General features: G+C 39.1%; 1 protein-coding gene across 8 annotated transcripts in view; it reads left to right on the top strand.

Annotated features, from left to right (window-relative positions):
* The window catches only part of pdss2 (prenyl (decaprenyl) diphosphate synthase, subunit 2), a 178,114-nt gene that overhangs the window by 119,245 nt on the left and 37,420 nt on the right, over positions 1 to 21,449 (top strand). For all 8 annotated transcript variants that reach the window (XM_043687065.1, XM_043687056.1, XM_043687060.1 and 5 more), the window contains exons 5-6: positions 7,354 to 7,428; positions 12,653 to 12,823. In XM_043687065.1, the coding sequence (XP_043543000.1) occupies positions 7,354 to 7,428; positions 12,653 to 12,823 (246 nt within the window). The remainder of the gene's footprint in view (positions 1 to 7,353; positions 7,429 to 12,652; positions 12,824 to 21,449) is intronic.

Here is a 21,449-nt window from a genome sequence, read left to right as displayed (position 1 = left end):
ATTCCAGAAGGACATCCTGTTTTTTTTCTCCAAAGGCTATCATGAGATTTTATTTTTACGACATCTAAATAGGTTTAGCATCGCATAGGACAATGCATCAGTTACTGAGTACAATACTGTTCCGACATGGGACTTGAACCTGCAGCCTTCAGATTCAAAGGCAAGGGTGCTTCAGATTGTCATGCACATCAGGCTATTAGCCCATGAATCATGTATTGCATAAAGCATCTGCTTATGATTGATGTAGTGACACTCAATTTATGGTCGAAAAATTGTGATAACCCCATTCACTTCCTATATAACTGAATAGAGTTGCACAGCTGTTATAATAAATTACTGACTATTCATAGCAAACATTCTGAACCATCAACCTTTCACTACTTAGCTCATGCGAAGCAGAATGTGTCTCTTGTAATACATTGCTTAATATCTCTTCATTGACTGACAGAGACTGTTTTCAGTACATTTCAAAGTGTTCATTCCAGGTCTATTAATGCAAAGTTACTTTCATAATGGTTATATTTTGATTTTCAGAAGGTGAAATGGGCAACTAACTTAAGACTGATTCAATTCTTTATAAAATGATGAACCTGAGATGATTTAATGTCACTAAGTACAACGTCATTAAGCAGCTTTGATCTATGCTGGAACAAGAAAACGATGTTGACTTGCAGCGCTGACCGAAGAATGGGAGTTTGTAGAGAATCATCTCATTATTACTGAATAGATGCAGAGTACCTTGAGGGCTGACTGTGAACAATCAGCAGACTCAGGTTCCACATCAGTACCACTGACATTGGTTGAAGGAAGGAGATGATTCTGAAGTCAGAATTTACAAAACAAGATAGGAAATTAGCAAAAGAGTAATAATCTGAATAACTTCCAGGGCTGCAAGCAAGCGAACATTGAAATAGAACATGGTAGATGAGAGTTCAGCTGGAAGGCTGGGGCAAGGGGGAGAGCTTTGCATTCCTGGGTTGTTGATATCAGCTCTTGAGGAGATGGAACTTGTACAAGCTGAATGAATTGCATCCAAACAAAGGCAGGATTCTATTCTTTGGATAATTTGCAAATGCTTTGGGGGTTTTTGGAACCCTGCAATAATATTAGGGAGGGAGACATAAAGTATCAGAACAAGAAATTATGTATTGTGAGGTGGATGTCAGAATAAGGGGGAAAGTAACAAAGTCTGCTTAGGGTTGCTGCACATAATGTGAATATGCGGAGTGTGATTTATTAGACTGGTGAGTTAAAGGGGAGGTTGTCCAATGACACACATTATCTGAGGAGTACAGCAGTGTTCCACTTTGCCATCTTCAGTGAACATTCCACAAGGTCATTTGTGAAACACCTGAAGTTGTTTAGGCATAAGACACAACTTGATGATGAACCTTTTATGAAACTGTGGTTCGCCCTCATTAGAATATTGTGTCTAATGGTGCCTACCGCACTATAGAATATCTATGAAGACTAAAGAGAGCTGTCAGGAAAGTGTGTATGATTCTGGGGTGAAAAATTTCAGTTACATGGTTAAATAGGAGAAGATGGAATTATTTTCTTTTCAGAAGGTAGAGAAGTGAGATTTTAAGAATCATGAGCAGTCAAGAAAAGAAAATCTTTCTATTGATAGACAAATTGAGGACTAGAGGATACTGATTCAAGTTATGTGGCAAATAGCCAAAAGGTAACATGGGGAAAATCTTTTTGGTGGAATATAGTGACTGACAACATGGTGAAGGCAGACACAACCTTGGCTTTCAAATGGGAATTGAATGAGCAGCTAAATAGAAAAACTAGTGGTAGGGCAACAGAGTAATGATGGGGAAGTGGCACTCTTGAGTTGCTCTTCCAAAGAGTTAACATGACAGTGATGGGCTAAATAACCACCTATAATTATTTGATGATTCCGTCTACTTTTTATAGGGCTGTTTCCATAGTAGCATTATTGCTTCCACAATGTCCAATTGAACTTTACCTTTCTCAGTTTGATTAGGTCCACAATTTGCCATCAATGCCGTAAAACTTAATACTAATATATAGTGTTTTAGTAAAATTGAAGTAAATTGCATTGTTAAAATAAAAACTCTAGGCATAACTTTTTAAAAATTTCAATCATGCCATCTTTTTATAGAAACAGGCAATGTATGTCATAATAGAACTGCTCATCCGTCACTGTGTGAATTTGTACAATTGTAGTCCTTTGTTATCCATCAGATTTTATGAATGACTTGCTGTCATCTTCTCCGGAATATGTATACAGGATACCAGATCTGTTGGTGTACCCCAAACCACTGACATCCACTGGGAATTGAAGTATGCAACACAAGTCTTATGGTAGTTTAAAATTCTTCCAAACAGAAGGCTGATAATTTAATAGAAGACAATAGAGCTTTAATTCTCTATCAAAAGCAGAGGCATTAAAACTCATTTCAGAATAACAGTAGTTAAAGCACAAATTCAGAGTTCTAGAAAGCCTCCTCTTTAGATAATTTCCTGCTATTGTGTGAAATCAGCCTGTTTAATCTTTCCTGAATGATTTTTAAATCACTTTGACCATTAGCCGTTTTTGCAAGGAGATTTTATGACTAAAGTCTCTGTCTGCTCTTGCAGTTCTAGTTTCTAACATAGAATGAAAGAATAAGTTCCTGAAAGTAAATCTAATAGTTGTTGAATTAGCAGTAAATCCAACCTGCAACAATACTTTTCCCTGAATAAAGTGAATTGAGATGACTCAATATGATGCGAGGACTTTTGACTGTTTATTTCTTTAATTAAATATGGATTGAACAGGACCTGATGCTTATTTATGGCGTGCATTTGATGTTAAAAATGTTGAAAGGGAGATTTGTATCTTTAACGCAAGGAGCCATTCAAACTGTCAACTAACATGGGGTTCAAGAAGGGAAGTTTGTTGTTAAGGGAGCAGGGATTCAGTCTTAGTCAGAACAGAATAGAAATGGGATAAACTGGAGAAATGACAAGTTCAAGACAAGGCTAGGGGAGCTACCTGGAAGGGAAGTTTGGCTTGGTCAGCAAGTGGGTGGTCAATAAATCGCAGAAGAAATTCAATTAATCACCTCAATACTAGTGTTGATGCGGCAATAATCACCACATGTTTGTCAAGATTAAACCACAGTTTAAACAAAAATTGGGAAACCTCACTAACTTTTAAAAGGTATGTGGATGAGCATTCAAGGCTATGGTCTAAGTGCTGGAAAGAAGGATTAAGGTAGTTAACTTGGTGCAGATTCGATGGGTCAAAGAACCTCTTATGAGCTATATGACTCTGACCTATAAGTACTGCATTATCATTCTATGTTAATAAATGCAACTTTATCATAAATGAAAATACGGACCTAGAAGTCTGTATTGCTTCTATTTGCTAATATAGGTTTGCTGTTTTGTATAGTGTGATTTGAGGTTGCTAATGACCTTTTGAGTGTAGAATGTTAACTATAATGGGTCAATTGTTGACATTGTTTCAGAGCTGATGTATTATAATTTAATTCTAGATATCAGAAATTTCCTGACTTTGCATTCTGGTGCAATCTCAATTGATCAGTGAAATTATTATTCAATACTACTAAAAATGCTGTGTTTGTCAACTTTGAAATCCAAAAGTCATTTTTTTGCAGAAAATATGTATTGACTTATTCACCTTACTTGACTTCTACAGTTTCAGACTGGAAAATCTCTTGGGATTGTTTTTTTGTGCAGGTTCTGTTGTCTGCAATTTTCCTATTATTAAATGTTTCTCCTGAAGTATTCACTGGAGTAAATTCCCAAGAAGGGTTAATGCTTCCCCAGTGGGAGTGGCCAGACAATAGTTTAATTCTGAAGTTCATGGTACCTGCCCCAGACACAGGTCTCTACTAAAGAAGGGTCACTGGACTCAAACTGTTAATTCTGCTTTCTTTCCAATGATGTTGCCAGACCTGTTGAATTTCTCCAGCAATTTTTGTTTCTTGTCTCACATATTTACTGCTGGTTCTTGCTCACCCCTCAGTGACCCTGCAAGTTCTTTGACCCTCTGCATAATCACTGGCTCTCTCCTTACCCCTCCCCACTCCCTGCCAATTGCTGCTACTGTTAGCAAAATTGTAATGTTATCAGAAGTTCTTGCCCACATTGCATAGTTCAACTGCTTGAAGTAGCAGAAGCAGATGAGAACTGGTAAGAGATATGAAGCATGTTATAAGGAAATGCACTCCGCCACAGTGAGGGCAGCCTTGTGTGAATCTGAAGTAGAATGAAAGGTAGGGAGTCATCTATGGAAATTTACAATCAGCCAAGGAAATAAACATCCGGTAATACCTGAAAGCCCTAAACTTTCCCTTTGTGCTATGAAACATCAATAACATAAAAATGTCAAAAATGACCTTTGCAAATGGAAGTAGAAAACAAATATTGGAATATCTGAGACTTAGCAAAAACTTGGTTCATGGGTGAGTTTGAAGATGATGTTCAGAGGCGAATGAGTTTAGAGTAGGATTGGGGTTGAGGCAACAAGGGGTTTGCATCAATTGTGACATGAGGAGAGAATGGAAGCACAACGGCCAGGGTGGGTGGAGAAACTATACAACACTGGCATGAAAATTGGAAGGAAAGACAAGGAGAATACTACCTTGAACTGGAGCACAAGAGGAAGAAAGCCTCCGTTTTGAAGTGGAGCATGAGAAGAAAGCTGGCATCCCTAACTGGCGATTGAGAGCGAAGCTGGATGGGAGAGAGGAGAATAAGTGAGGAATTGGTGTGAAAGCTTCAAACGAATGTGAACAAATTGAGAAGCTTGGGGCACTCCAATTAGTACTGTCATTATGGCAGTTTGTAAAAATCTGCATGCTACAGACAACGTGATATCCAATGAACAAAAACAATCTCTCCCCACTGACATACTTATTGCTTAATCTGAAGAGCCTCATTGTATCAAATCGTGCCTCAGAAGGCTTATCTCTGCTGCTGGGCATGAGCCTGAACATGCAGTAAGGTTCAGAATGGAGAGTCACTGCTGACACTCCTCAGTATCTCCTAGTGACTTGGTTATTGACAGTATTCTAGGAGCAGAGATACAGAGACCATTGAGTGAAAATGAGTGATGCTTTTGCATATTATTTTTAATTTTAAAAATTGTTTGATCCTTTGTTTTGTCATCGCATTAATTCATAAAGTAATTTTGCTATTGTCAATGTCAAGTTGTGGAAAGCATTGGTAGCTGAAAATGTATTGCTGGAAAAGCGCAGCAGGTCAGGCAGCATCAGAAAGCATTGGTACTCTGTTAAATACAAAAGAAATTCATTTCTCTAAGGATAAGTGCTGACACCTGCAATCATTCTTTCAAAATAAGAACTATGTTAGTGATCCATGAAGTGCTGGAGAAATATTGCCAGTACTAACGTTTGGGTTGTGAACTTTGAAATGGAGCACTTGGAATCTTCATATTATGTAATGTTTCAGGCAAGTTTTGTTCAGAATTGTATAATATAATTTCCTGAAATAATATCAGCAATAAAATGCATTATTGAACTGAGCCTTGCAATCTGGAAAAAATCCTTTCAGTTACTTGTGTGTTAGGAGGAGTGATAGATGTGAATGTGTGCTTTATTGTTACAGTATGTAGGGAATAAGGTTAACTGAGGTCCTAATTATTCAATAATCCTGATTCAGTTTGTGCTAATGTTACAAAAATTGACAATTGCAAACCAAATAGAAACATCTGCAATGTTACTTCTGTTATCTTTGATTTTAAAACATTTAGTCCCTTGGTCTTTGCTTTTAAAATTTTGGCTGTCCTAATGTTGCTTAGGATCAGTGCTGAAAGAGAGCAAAGTCTCTGCTTGCAGTGTTTGGAGTCTAGTGTTACAGCAAAGGCAGAAAATAGCTAGTTATCCACAGCTCAATCCATTGTTACGAGTTCATGCTATCACTTTGACATTTAGAACAGGACTTGGTGTCTTCATGAATTCCTCTTCATATTACCGGTGGCTGTTGATCTGCCAGTCTCTAGGCACAGACTGTTTCACAAACCATAACATTTTTGTGAGTGATTGATTTGTATTATGTGTCTCAGGCATCAGAAGAATCTTGGGATGAGGCTTGTATGAACTGTAATACAATCCTTTGCTGGGAGTTTGGTTACAGTTCTTCATAGACCTGTTGGCGATACTCAATCCGTTCGGATTTGGGAATGGGGCTTATCTGATACTTTCCCAAAAAACCTTCATTTTCTGTATTCCCATGTTAAATAACGCAACACATCTGGTAACACTGTAGGAGTATTGTCCTTGGGTTACTGCAGCAGCTCATGTTGCTACAATATTTCCTCAAGGATCTAGTTACTCAAAGGGCAACATGACTGATTAAGAACCATGTTTACTCTGGACTACAAACTTAAACCTTCTGGATTCAAGGGAGAAAAATGTTTTTTTTTAATATATAGTAACAGTGCAGAATTGTTGAGAGTGGTATTGGTTAATGTGGAATTGTTGCATAATTAATAGTCCTGCTTTTAATTATAATGCTTTTTTGTTTTGCAGTGTACTGTAAGACCTACATTATTGCATAGTGCATGTTGCTGGTAGATGAGATATATTTGACTTTGTAGAAATACTGTGAAGCCTGCTTTCTATGCAATAGGTCAAGAGAGTAAAAATTGCTTGGAAACCACCTGCACGTACTGTGACATAAATACCTACTCTGTCACTCTCAAAATTTCACTTTTAAGACCCCTTTTCCAATGAAAACTTGATGTAAGTGCAAGAAGGGGTAAAATTGAGAACAAATGCAACATGCAAGTGACTTGCATCATTCAGAATTCCGACTGACTCAGAATTGATGTGGCCAAAATTGAGCTCTTTAAAATCTGTGCGACTAACAAGGATGTTTGACTCCAGTTTTTGTCAGATGTGTGTAACTGATAGTTCTTTAGTACTTAACTGGAATAGAATGCTAATCACATCACTCACAACGTAAGATGACTTTGGTTAAGATCATCACTTACTTTTATGTTTCCCTTCACTTGAGTTCACTTTTGTCCACACAATTTATGAAATAGTAGAGAAAGAATTAAATTATGACCTCCCCACAATTTTAGAATTTGATTTCAATTTAGCATGATGTTCTCCTATCAGGTTTTTAATTGTTTGAAAGATTGGCAATTTCTATTCAGTGTGACTTGAGAGACTTGACTGCTAACCCTTTGAAACAAAAGGAAATAAGATTATCATTGTTGTTGGAAGTTCTGTTGCACAGTAGAATCTGATTGTCATTTATAAATAGTTGAGACGGTATAGAATTTCCGTTGGCAAGAGAGGCTGTCCTCATAATCCTGAATGACGTCTTTATTTCTTTCTGCAGGTTGTGGAGCTTGTATCAAGTGCAATTGGAGACTTGGTTCAAGGAGTATATTATGAAAATGCTAGAATTGATGAGGTAATGTAATCATTTTCTTGTGTTCCTTTTGTAAAAGCATGAACTATTTGAGGAAAGTTGTGTGGATATAGGCTATTAAAAATAAATCTACACATTCTACACAATCAAGGAATAAAAGGATGGTATACATTAAAGGGAAACATTTATTTGTTCTGTTTCTGAGAAGGTAAGCACTTTTGGTCAAAATGAGTAAAAATCTGTTAACACCAATTTCACTAGTCCTAGCATTGGAAGTATCAACTCTCACAAGAAAATTCTGCAATAATGGAAATCTTGAGTTAAGCATAGAAAACATTTCACAATCCATGTTGCATTATTGAATTTTCCTTTGTGCTATGATTGAGGGTGAAGGGGAACGGTGAAGTCAATTAGGACACTGCCTTTTTGATCTCTTGGAACCTGGATTTCACTCCACACTGGATTGTTTGGAAAAGAACCATAACTCAGATTAAAGGCTGGCTGCTGTCAGTGAAAATAAAATAAGGAAATGTTTTTATGAAGTTGACCTTACGTACCAACTATGACTCTCCAGCGTGCTGTGCCTAACCTTGGACCATTGATTGCTGACAAAGATTGACGAATCTTCCCTCTCCTCATCACAAAGACTGTCTTCTTTCTTCAGGATATTACTGCTGGAACTTTAATCGGCAATTCCATCCATGTTTTATCACTTCACTGCCAATATAGTAGAAGTTAAACTCAGTAGAATCTTGACCTTTCTCTCACCCATTGTTTCCTCAATTCCTATGTTTTAACCAGTTGGTCAATTAGAGGTGGATGTGGGTATTAGATGATGGGTGAAGTGCGTAAGTCTATCATTAATGCGAATAAACATAATGTAGTTGTGAGTACAGAAACTATTCCTCCAGTGTAGCTATCAAATGCTTCCAAATTTAGTGTAGGAAAGCTCCCTGCTCAGCAAACTTCAACCTATCCACAACAAAAATGGCAAATCCTCAACAGCGCCATGCTATACTGTCAAATCAGCATAATTCAGCCATTAATAACAGGATTATGATATTTCACATTAAAAAGATCAATTTCCAGTTAATCGTTGATACAGGAAGGATATGTCTTAAAGGATCACAAACCTTTGCCTCACCACCACCACCCCTCTCCCCCCCCCCCCCCCCCCCCCGTGCGTGCGTCTCTCTCTGTCTCTTTCACTCTCTCTTTCTTGCACTCTTTCTCTGTGTCTCTCTCTCTCCTTCTCTTTCCCCTCTTCCTCACTTCCCTCCCTCTTGCAATTCCAATGTTATCCAACTTGTTCTCCATTATGTTAGGACACCCCCACCCCACCCCGCCTCCAATAAGGACATTCAGTGATAATCCAACAAGCCTGGAGGAAGACTGCCCTCTAGCCATAATCCTGCGCTGAGGACAAATTAAATTATGTGGATATTGGAGCTTGCTGCCATTCAGTGCTGCCGGCCAATCTGATTGGCAGTTCCAGCACTCTGTATTGGTTGTGGCTGGCACTGCAACCAGGCCTCCATTAGACCTCCTGAACAGCAGGGGCAACATGAGAGGGGTGTTGATTTAGAAGCCTGTGAAAGATAGGGAGAAAGTTGGAGATACTGCCTTTGATAGGAATGAGCCCTTAATATGTGAAGGGAACCTTCCAAAGATAGTATTTCCTTCCAGTATTTGTAAGAGCTTTGTAAAATAAAAACTGGCTGCCGTCTGTTGCCAGCCATCCTACACTAATCATTCTTGTGACATGGTCAGGGTAATATTGTGGTCAGTTGAACTTTTAATGAGGTGAATTGTTCCTTAATTATTTACTTACATGTGGAGGACTGCAAATTTTGGACCCTTCCCCCATTTATGCATTGAACTCAGATGCATAGAAGATTGTGGGCTAGGCATCTATCTAAAATGATATACCCCCCCCCAACCACCACCATAACACAGAAAACACCCAGCAGGGGGATGTAATTTCCAGTGCCTGCTCTATTCTCAGAGTCCCCTATCTGTGCTTCACTAGGATCTGTTCTGTTTAGTAGACTAATATCCACTATGTAGTTTATAGCCATATTATAAAGTTGTGTAATCTAATATCCAACTTGTATTAATTTTGTTTCAGCAACTGAGCAACTTAGACCAATTGACCTCTTCCCATGGCTTCAGGATACCTTCCCAGAATTACCTTATTTTCACTTTGTGTTTAAAAACAGAGAACAGGCTTTTCCTCAAAGCATGTATCAGCATAAGGGGCGGCACGGTGGCACAGTGGTTAGCACTGTTGCCTCACAGCGCCAGAGACCTGGGTTCAATTCCCGCCTCAGGCGACTGACTGTGTGGAGTTTGCACATTCTCCCCGTGTCTGCGTGGGTTTCCTCCGGGTGCTCCGGTTTCCTCCCACAGTCCAAAGATGTGCAGGTCAGGTGAATTGGCCATGCTAAATTGTCCGTAGTGTTAGGTAAGGGGTAAATGTAGGGGTATGGGTGGGTTGCGCTTCAGTGGGTCGGTGTGGACTTGTTGGGCCGAAGGGCCTGTTTCCACACTGTAAAGTAATCTAATCTAATCTAAAGCACAACAGTAGAATGAATTATGAAAAATTGAGTTTGATTTTATGCTGTGGCCCAGCAGCTGATGACCAAGTCCATCTCTTGTTTGCCAATTCCCAGAGAAGGTTTTCAGCCCATTAGTCTGGTCTGGTTTCAAACCCAGTTCTAAAAATTGGAATTAAATAACTAGCGGCACCCCTCAGTTTCACTTTGATATCAGTGCTCCAGTTCTGTGTTTGTTATAATCCACAGATGACTCTAATAAACATAAATAGCTTATGGATGAACAGATATGAATGATTGAACAGTATTGATGTAATTGTAAACCAATGCATACAAGTTTTAGGAACTGGATCTGGTAGCTTTGTGCATTTGTATACATAATCTGTAGTTCTTCAATCTTGTTAGTAGTGGTCCATTAAAGTGGAGATCTAGAAAAGAGGTTATACATGTAAAATCACATACTACTAAAGCAAGTTGTGTTTATGTAGCATCTTCAACGGAATGTCTCAAACTGCTACATGAAGCATTATAAAACAAAATAACACACTGAGCTGCAAATGGAAATATTAGATTAAGTAACCAAACTTTTGGAGCATCGTAGAGAAGGAAAAGAGACGGAGAGGTGTAGGAATGGTACTCTAGGCCATAGAACCCAGGCAATTGAAAGCACAGCAACCAGTGATGGAGCACTTGAATAGAAGATTCACAAATAGTCAGAAAAAGAGAATGTGGATATCTCGGGGCTGTAAGAGTAGAGGGCATTACAGAGGTCGGGTTGGATGGGTGGAGGAATTAAAAAAACAAGGGTGCAAATTTTAAAACCCAGCACTCTCTGACCAGGAACTGATGTAGGTTAGTAAGTATAGGGATGACAAGAGAACTTGGTGAAAGTAATGATGTAGCTGAAGGGTTTTGGATAGTCCCAAATGGTGGAATTTGGAAGATGAGTAAAGAGGCAACAGAGGCATGATTGAGGGCTTCAGCAGCAGATGAACTGGGGTATTACAGAGATAAAAATGAGCATTCCTAATGATAGCACAGACATGAGGTCAGAAATTTATCTTACAGTCAAATACAACTCCAGGATTCAAAATAGGCTTGTTTTATTTCAGATTGTTGCCATGGAGAGGCTAGAGTTGTGAGCTCGGGAACAGAGTTTGGAGGAGAGACTGAAAACAATGGCTTCCATCTTCCCATTATTTAATTGGATATTGTTAAATAGTACATCCAAAGCATAAATAGTAAGAAAGTAAAATACTTTGTTGTAAGATTGATGGTAGAGTAAGCCTAATGGAATGCAGTCTTTTTACCTGAAGAGAGATTGGATTTCAAATGTGAGGGAGCGATATTTGTGCTTGAGACTCCATTTGAGCTAGCGATTCAGTTTTGGGTATCATACTGTAGTAACAATACATTGACATTCATGCAACAATGTATGGCATATTCTCTGGATTCATAATTCTGGAGCTGTCTCTTCAGGAAAACACAAATCCCATAAAATTAAAATTGCTGCCATGTTAGAAAGATGATCTGAACTCCAAAATGTTCATTAATATTAGTGGAGCCATTTTTTTTATTGCACCCTTCTTTCTTCCAATTTCCAAGCTGGGTGTAAATACATCTGGAAAAATAAACCAATATGCATGATTCGAAAGGGAGGCCCAAACTGATAATTGTCATCTGTTTCTCAAGGAATGGTAGTTTCTCAGCTAAACCTTCATTGCTGCAAACAACCTACAAAGATAAGGCGAGTAACATTATTGAGACTGAGAATACGGTTTTAGATATTTTTAATCAACCTACTCAACATGTTATGACACACCCAAGCTTGAATCCAGAACGTGGATCTTCAGGCCTAGGGAGACTCCCATAAGAACCATATCACAGAAGTTTTACATTAAAATAAAACAAAGAACTGCAGATGCTGGAGATCAGAAATTCAGCAGGTTGGCCAGCATCTATGGAGAGAAAAACATAACTAACATTTCAAGTCCAGTGGACCCAACACATTAATTTTGTTTTTCTTTCCATAGATAATGCCCAAACAGCAGTTTTACAGTTTGATAGTATGCTACTTTCACCTGGTCTATCATGTAGGCCTCCTTGCATTTACTCTGCCACTCCATTATGCAGACCAACAAAGCAAAACAGTGTTAGGAAATTAGTATTTTCTTCGATTTCTTGCTATTCAAATCAACTAGGTTTGTTTTTAAAATGAGACCACCAGAACATGCTGCTTATTTGGCGAGAAATTTTCAGTATTGAGAGAAATGGAATTGTTTGGATGGCCATACTAAAGTAACTTCATTTTGTTTCTCACCACCTAGAGATCTCATTGTAGGCTGCTATTAATTGTTCAATTACCAGCACTCGCAGTTTTTTAAGCATCAAGTAAATGAACCATTTGATAAAAGTACGAGGATCGAGGGACTAGTGATTATCTCATAAATGATACATGATTCAGTTTGACGTTAATAACTGAAGTTTCTAACATTTGAATGATGAAACCAGATTGGGTTCTCTTTGCAATTGGGATAATTCAAACATTAGACTATCTGCCAACATTTGTTTTGAAATTTGGACTGATTATGTTCTCTTTCATCCCCAGGTTTGCTTAGTTCTGCTTCTGCTTTTATTACTGGTACATCATTTGCAATTGATTATTATTACTCATGATCCCATGGAAATGATAATTATGTTTTTACTCTTAGGAGAAAATTACTGAAGACATCCTGATGACTAACTGGGAGAAGCGGATATTTTTATCCCATGGTGCTTTGCTGGCGAAGTGTTGTCAAGGTGCAATGCAACTAGCAAATCACGACACTGAGGTTCAAGAAATGGCATTTCAGTATGGAAGACACATGTCTTTAGCTCACAAAGTAAGCAACTTTACACAATTGGATGAAGATAGATGAACTGCTACAATCATGAATATTTATATAAGGATGGAAATTTTCCAGAGTAGTCATTTTGGGATAGAACCAACTGTAAATAAGTTCACCTAAGTGCTTGTCCATGTGGTGGACGTTTGCAAGTCCGAATGTTCTTTTCAATACAGCATTTATTAATTCTAATAATAATGTCTTCAAGCTGAAGCAGAACAACCCTATCAATCATCACAGATGTTGAAATTTTCTCCAATGTTCAGCAACTCTCCCAAACAGAAACTGAGACAGCCAGAGGAAATTGTAATTAAAAGATTAGTTACAGTACAGATTGACACTAAAACCACAGTTGGACGAAATCTCCCTCTAAGTGTATCTGTGACCACAGTTAATTATTATTTATGCTATTAATATTCCCATGCTCTCACTCCAATATATTCACCTGACTCTCAGGGATACAAAGGAAAATGATTGGATTAAGTCATTGTGCTTTCTGTGTAAGAATTATCATCCCATCATTAGGACAATTCTTTTTGTATTTAAGAAAACGTTCCAACATAACCAATGAACATCATATTGACCATAACTGCTGTTGTGGGTCATCAACTCACTTAATAAATGTTTAACCTTTGGAGCCTTCCAATTCTCGTAATCTTGATCAGATGGGCCAATGGGCTGAGAAGTGGCAGATGGAGTTTAATTTAGATAAATGTGAGATGCTGCATTTTGGGAAAGCAAATTTTAGCAGGACTTATACACTTAATGGTAAGGTCCAAGGGAGTGTTGCTGAACAAAGAGATCTTGGAGTGCAGGTTCATAGCTCTTTGAAAGTGGAGTCGCAGGTAGATAGGATACCGAAGAATGCATTTGGCATACTTTTCTTTATTGGTCAGAGTATTGAGTACAGGAGTTTGGGAGGTCATGTTGCGGCTGTACAGGACATTGGTTAGGCCACTGTTTGAATATTGCATGCAATTCTGGTCTCCTTCCTGTTGGAAAGATATTGTGAAACGTGAAAGGATTCAGAAAAGATTTACAAGGATGTTGCCAGAGTTGGAGGATTTGACATATAGGGAGAGGCTGAACAGGCTGGGGCTGTTTTCCCTGGAGCTTCAGCGGCTGAGGGGTGACCTTATAGAGGTTTATAAAATCATGAGGGGTATGGATAGGATAAATAGACAAAGTCTTTTTCCCTGGGGTTGGGAGTCCAGAACTAGAGGGCATAGGTTTAGGGTGAGAGGGGAACTATATAAAAGAGACCGAAGGGGCCACCTTTTCATGTACAGGGTGGTGCGTGTATGGAATGAGCTGCCAGAGGAAGTGGTGGAGGCTGGTACAACTAATATTTAAAAGGAATCCGGATGGGTATATGAATAGGAAGGGTTTGGAGGGATATGGGCTGGGTGCTGGCAGGTGGGACTAGATTGGGTTGGGATATTTGGTTGGCATGGACGAGTTGGACTGAAGGGTTCGTGCTGTACATCTCTATGACTCTATGATGTTGGTGCTCGGTTGACAGAGGAACTTGTTCTTGAGCAGGTTCTGGGGAGGCAGTGCCGTAATAATCTACAGCCCTACGCAAATGTCCTGGGACAAGGGTTCAAATTTCACCATGGAATTTAGTGAATTTGGAATTCAGTAAAAAATCTAAAATACTGACCTTGGAGCCATTGTCAGTTGTTGGAACAAAACACCTGGTTCACGATTATCATAGATTGTGCAGTACAGAAAAGACCCTTCACCTCATCAGGTCTGCCATCCTTTAGAGAAGGAAATCTTAATTTGCCTACATCTCACTCCAGACAGTTGACTCTTAACTGTGCTGTCTGCTCAGTTTTATCACACTGCTATAAAATCTACACAAAGGAATGGAAATGGATGGACCACCCAACGTCAACCTCGGCAGCAGAACAGTAGCAAGTTCAGCCCTGTCAATAAAGATTACTAAAATCTGAAGGCTTGTGAGAGCTGCCCTATAGACTAGCCAAACAACAGCCTTGCACTGATTCCGTGAATGTGGCTATGTCCCAAACATCGCTGTCACCATCCCTGGGTAATTCTTGTCCCACTGGCAAGCCAGACCCACCAGACGTGGTGGCACTGTCAGGAAAGGAAACCACCTGCTAATTACCATGTACTGCCTACCGACATCCTCTTCTGCTGATGCATCAGTGCTTCCTCCATGTTGAACAGCAGTTGGAGGAAGCACTGAGTGTCGCAAGGATGTAGAATGTACTCTGGGTGGGTTATTCTGATGTCCATCACCAAAAGTGCCTCGGCAGCACCCTACTGACTGAGCCAGTCAAGACCTGAAAGAAATAGCTGCTTGACTAGATCCATGCCAGGTGTTGAGAGAACCGACAAGAGGGAAAACCTAGGTGACTTTCTCCTTCTCACTGGTCTGCCTCTCACAGATGCATCTGTCAATGACTGCATCAGTAGGAGTGACCAGCGTACAGGCACTGTGAGCACAAAGTTGTGCCTTCATGTGGACAATATCCTCTATCGTGTCAAATGGTGCTACCATTGTGCCAAACAGGACCGACTTAGTAAAGATCCATCAATTTAAAACTGAGTATCTGTGAAGTGATGTGGGGCATTGGCAAAGGTGTGTAACCTAATAGTCCACCATGTACCCCACATTACCATTACCATCAACCCTGGCTGAATGATGTTTGCAGGAGAGCATGCAAGGTGCAGCATAGTAAATTGCTAAAAATGAGGCCTCCACCTGGAGAAGCTGTTTGGAGTTATATCTCAACAATAGAGGAAAGTGATTGTTGGAAGTCAATCATCTCAGCCATTAGACATCACTTTGTGAGCTCCTCAGATTCGTGTCCTAGGCCCAACCATCTTCCAAGCACTGGTCGAATGGTTTTGGCCCAAAACATTGACTTTCCTGCTCGTCAGATGCTATCTGACCTGCTGTGCTCTTCCAGCTTCGCATCCATTGACTCTGACTGCCAGCATCTGCAGTCCTTACTGTCACCATCTTTTCACTACCTTCAACATTCACTTATGTCAACACTGGCATGCTGTAGCAGCTGTTTTTACCATCTCCAAAAAGCATTGCAGTAACTCACTCTGGGTTCTTTGGCACCAAATTACAAACCCATGACCTCTACCATCTAGAAGGACAAGGACACTTAGAACACCATCACTTGGAACTATATAGCCCATGTCACTGGGTCAAAATCCTGGACTTCTTTTTCCAGCATTGTGGATGTCCTTATACCCCAAGGACTGCACTAGTTCAAGAAGGTAGCTCTTTTCCAGCGCAATTAGAGAATGGCAGTAAATGCTGGCCTAATCAGCTACACCCACATTAGATGAGTGAATAGGGAAAATAAAAATAAATTTTTCCTTTTCCATTCCTCAGGAGATTTGGCAGATTGTGGGTGAACTTGGTCTCTAAGAGTACCAAAAGTAGTTAATTCTCTGCTTCGGTTTTAGGTCTCTTAGCTGAGAGCCCAGTAAGTATAACTAATGAAATTAATCATAAAAGCAGAACTCTCGTCAAGACACGGTAGATTGTGCTCAAAAATTTGGTTGCTTTCCTGATTTTTGAGGATAGATCCTTTCATATTCTCTAAGTATTGCTACAGTAACCTGAGAGTTCAGTGACAGATTCAGATTTACAGTGGTTCAGCATTAGCATTGTTTTGTCAATCTGTTGCACCATCTCAAATGCAGTATAATTTTGCTGTAATTTAAGATGGCTGACTTGCCAGTTGCTTTTTAGTATCAGTGTGTTACTATAAGCAGCCTTTGAAGGAGTTGTGCCAGAATTGAACAGCAACCAGACAATTTCTCGTATTACTTGACTTTGTTTATTCAAAGTGAAACTTAATGGGATGAAATACTGGCTAATCTTTTAATGATGCAAATAAATATGGTAATTTCTAACTAGTTACTTTCTTACACATGACTCTTTGTTGTACAGTGTAGGAATAATTGCTTATCCCTTAACATAATTTATTCAGGCATCAAGAATAAGATGTTCCTCCACTTATTTGTTTGTTGGGTTTGTTAACTTACTTATTTTTCAGCTCCTACTTGCTATGAAACAAGAAATTAAAACTTAGAATTGAAGCCATCCACTCCTCTGTTAATCATAGAATCCCTTGTCCTGTTAAGGATGCATGCTAAATGGTCAAGACTCTTCTTAAGGCCAAGTGAGTTCACGCACTCTGTGTTTGCATAACATCTTTCTGTAAGGTATTATTCTACTTCGGACGTACCACATCTACTGTGTTCTACTTTGCCAATTAGTGGTATTTGCTTGGAAGGACTGAATTCTACCTATAAAATTAATGACTATCTCCCATAAAGAGTTTTCTGACAAGTTTTACACTTTCTTGACTTCAAGGACAGCTTTCTATTTAAGCTGCATAGCAGCTGTCACAATATGTAACAACTTTTTTACCACACAATCATGCTAAATTGTGCTTGGTACCAGGAATAATGACAGGAATAAGCTTGTTTTGTGCCGTATGCAATGCACTTTACCAGAAAAAACAGTTTTAGATACTTTGAATAAACTATAACGAATTCTCTCCTGTGTTATGAGAACATTGTATGAATTTATTAGGTACAATATTATAAGTTATACCTACTCTAATTCCCTTGGTGTAAATAATACATAGTTAACATCTGGCTGCCTGAATGGCATTTCCTTATTTTGTTAGGTTTAGGAGAGAGTAGTCATGAGGATTGCCAACAAGCCTCAATTGAGCTCTTAACTTGGTAATGTTTAGCAAACAGTTTTATTTTTTGTGCTTGATTTGACTGCACACAAAACAGTTTTACTACCTGTCTTCGATTATATTGGGGACCACACAGTCTTATTCATAAAATATTGATAATTGAATAAATAACAATCACTTCCCAAGGATTAGCACCTTTGCTTTCACATGATTCTTGATCGGTTTACAAGTAAAAGAACAGGAATTGAGAAAAGCGTTATAATTCCACCTTTTTTAAAACCATCTATAGTAAGAATCCACACTGCGTTTTATTATTTATAAAATTTCCAAATGGTTACAGCACAGAAAGAAGCCATTTGGTTTATTGTGTCCATGCCAGTCCTCTGGAAGAATGATACACCTAATTCTACTCCCATACTTTTTTCCATCAGCTCTGCAGATCATCATTCTGTTTGCTTTAGAAAGCTTCAATTTAATCTGTCTTCATCTCACTCTGGCAGAACATTGAAATACTAAACACTCACTGGGTGATAAACCTTTTCCTCATGTCACCATTATTTCATTTGCCAAATACCTTAAATTGCTTCCCTCTGGTTCTCAACCCTTTTCCCAAAAGGGACAGTTTCTCCTGATAAGAGAGCACCTTCTCCAGGTGTTCAGACCCTGCCTGATTTTGAACTTCCGATCAGATATCTTAATATTCTCTTCTCTAGAGAGAACAACCCCAATTTCTCCAGTTTGTTCATTGAACTGAAGTTCTTCATTTCTTGAGCCATTCTTTTCTGCATTCTCTCTAATGCTTTTGCATGGTGTCCAAGAATAGGTACAATGCTGATCCAGGACTTTATGCAGAAGCGTCATGATTTCCTTTCAAGCTATTTATAAATGTTAACATCCTGTCTGCTTTATGAGCCACTTTCTCAACTTGCCCTGCCATTTTAGTGACTTGTGCACATCAGTACCCAAGTGTGATCCCTTTAGAATTCTGCCCTTTATTTGATCTTGCCTCTGCTCATTCTCCTTACAAAATGAATCACTTCACACTTCTCCACATTAGATTTTATTGGGCACTTGTTTGCCGATTCCACCAGCCTGGGTAGGCTTATTCTTGAACTTTGTCACTATCCTCCACAGTTCTCAATGCTTTGAAGTTCTCTGTAATCTGCAAATATTGAAATTGCGCCAGGTGCACCAAACTCTAGCTAACTGATCTGCTTCAAAAAAGCAGAAAAAAAACTAACATGACTCTGGGAACCTCCTATATATCTTCCCACAATCTGTATTTTAATAATCCCTATGTTCCCACTGTCTCTTTCATTCCATGGGCTTCAACTTTGCTTACAAGCCTATTCTGTGGCACTTTATCAGATACCTTTTAGAAGTCTATTTGCACCACATCAACTACGTAACGCTCATCAATACTCTTGTTCTTCATCAAAGAACTCAAAAATATCAGTTAAACTTGATTTGCCCTTAACAAGTATGTGCTGGTGTTTCTTCATAATTCCACAATTTCCAAATGTTTTTTAATTTCTACTGAATTATGGATTTGAAAAGCATCCCAACTCCTAATGTTAAGCCTGGGCTTCTACTTGAATCATTTTATTTTATCCTTAACCTTCAAAAATTCTTTGTTTCCCTTACCTGCTTCTCTTCTGATAACTAAACATGTTGAGAGTGTGTACATTTTATAGAAACATCCACTTCTTCAAAGTAAGCCTTTTCACCGAAACAAATTGGTTGATGTCTTTATTTGAGCAATCTAACACGTGTGACTTCAGTGCAAAAAAATTGAATCACTTGCAATTTTGATTTAAGTGCAGACTCTATTACACAGCAAGAAAGAGCCTATTCATTCCTGTAAGGATTACAGAAATGTTTTTCTGACTACTAATGGGAGCAGAATTTACTATTCCATGTTGCATTATGTTCATTATTGTAGTCTGTTGGCTGGCTGTTATTTCAAACTCTTAAGAAAAAAATGAATGATAATTTAGCACAAACACTGTTGAAGTGCATCAGGTGTGCCCTATTGAGTTTGCTGACAATGTGGATGTTAACCTAATATTTCTAATCAATGGATAGTTTTTACAGATAGTTTAGCTTCTTAGCTCTGATATGTCTTTAACAGGAAGTAGATTGTGTTACAAAAATACATCAATTTAATACAAAATGTTGACAACTATCAGTCAAACAGTCTAGAATTCTGATGGTGCAGTTAATAAATAATGTGTTAAACTGTCCCAATTTGCAATGCAAATAAGGTAATTGCACCACTAATCTCGTAAAATTGGACAAGTAAGTTTCCACAGAAATTAATGGTGAGAAATATTCATTTTATAATTTGGACATTTGAGTCAGCGATAATTCATAAGCACTGAAATTAACTTTAAAGTATTCCAAACTAATCAAACTAGAATAGGCTATAAATTGGACATTGCAAATATGGGTGTCAAAAATGCCTGCTGAGTGTAGGGAGGCATTTTGTCATTGGTGTGGTCACTGAATCTTGTCAGGCCTGAACTGCATGCTTATTCTGCAGGCGGCCATGGAGAACAGTGAGAGAAAAATTGAGGTGGATCTTCCCATCTGAAAGGACTGATCAACCCTGATAGATGTGTGATGCATTTTAAAATACTGGGGGTTGTGGGGAAATCAGTCCTTGAAACATTACAAGTGCTGCAGAAAAGGAGATGAGTGAAAAATTCAAGGAGTTTTAGTTCTATGTAATGTTATCAATGTGACAGTTCCTGCATGATCTGGGACTGAACCTTTACAGAGGCAAGGCTGGTGAGAGTTGCAGGCTTTCATTAGAGGAGCAGCAAGTGCAGTATAGATCAAATCTGTGAGGTACTCCTCCTTCAACTGGGAATGTTACTGTCCCAAGTTGGGCATTCATTAATCGCCGGTTCCCTCGCTGTCCATCTTGGTGCTCCTCCAGAAACAGAGTCTACAATGAGAGGAGCAGCAAGAGTGGGAAGGAGGAACCCTACTGGTTGGAGAAGCCACAGCTGCAGCATGTGTAGAGAGAGAGAGAGACTGGAGAGGAGCAAGCCAAGATGGCAGCAGATCCAGTGCAAGTAATGTGGTTAAGGCACATGAGAGAAAATGTGGACACCAGGCAACATCGCTTACTTTCACATAAGTAAATGAAATAAGCTGTATTCAATTCCCCATTTTTATTTTTCCATCTAAACTCCTTTCATCATCTGGCTTTCAAGTGTACAATAGCAATTAGCCAAAGAAACAAAGTTAAATTCTTTCCTCTATATTTGTTCAATCATGTTTTGGGGTAGACAGATTTTTTTTTCATTCATTCATGGGATATGGGTGTCACTGGGCCCCCTAATTGCCCAGAGGGCTGGTTAAGAGTCAACCACATTTCTGTGAATCACAGCTGCATGTACTATTGATCCAGATGAGGATTGCAGATTTCTTTCCCTATAGGTCCTTAGTAACCCAAATGGGTTTTTGCAATAATTGGCAATGGTTATGGGCCAGCCTTTACTGAATTCAAATTTCACCATCTGCCATAGTGGGATTCAAAGCCATGTCCCCAAAACATTGTCCAGCAGGCTAAGATAAAAGGTAGGGAGGAGAGACTTGGGGGAGGGGTGTCGGAAATGTGATAGGTGGAAAGAGGTCAAGGTGAGGGTGATAGGTCAGACTGGGGTGGGGGCGGAGAGGTCGGGAAGAAGATCTCAGGTTAGGAAGGCGGTGCTGAATTTGATGGATTTGACTGAGACAGGGTGGGGGGGGGAAATGAGGAAACTGGTGAAATCCGAGTTCATCCCTTGTGGTTGGAGGGTTCCTAGCCAGAAGATGAGGCATTCTTCCTCCAACCGTCGTTTTGTTGTGGTCTGACGATGGAGGAGTCCAAAGACCTGCATATCCTTGGAGGAGTGGGAGGGGGA

This window comes from Chiloscyllium plagiosum, chromosome 3 (assembly GCF_004010195.1).
Source record: "Chiloscyllium plagiosum isolate BGI_BamShark_2017 chromosome 3, ASM401019v2, whole genome shotgun sequence".
Lineage (NCBI taxonomy): Eukaryota > Metazoa > Chordata > Chondrichthyes > Orectolobiformes > Hemiscylliidae > Chiloscyllium > Chiloscyllium plagiosum.
Note: the sequence above shows the minus strand (reverse complement) of the source record. Positions and strands in the feature narration are given on the sequence as shown.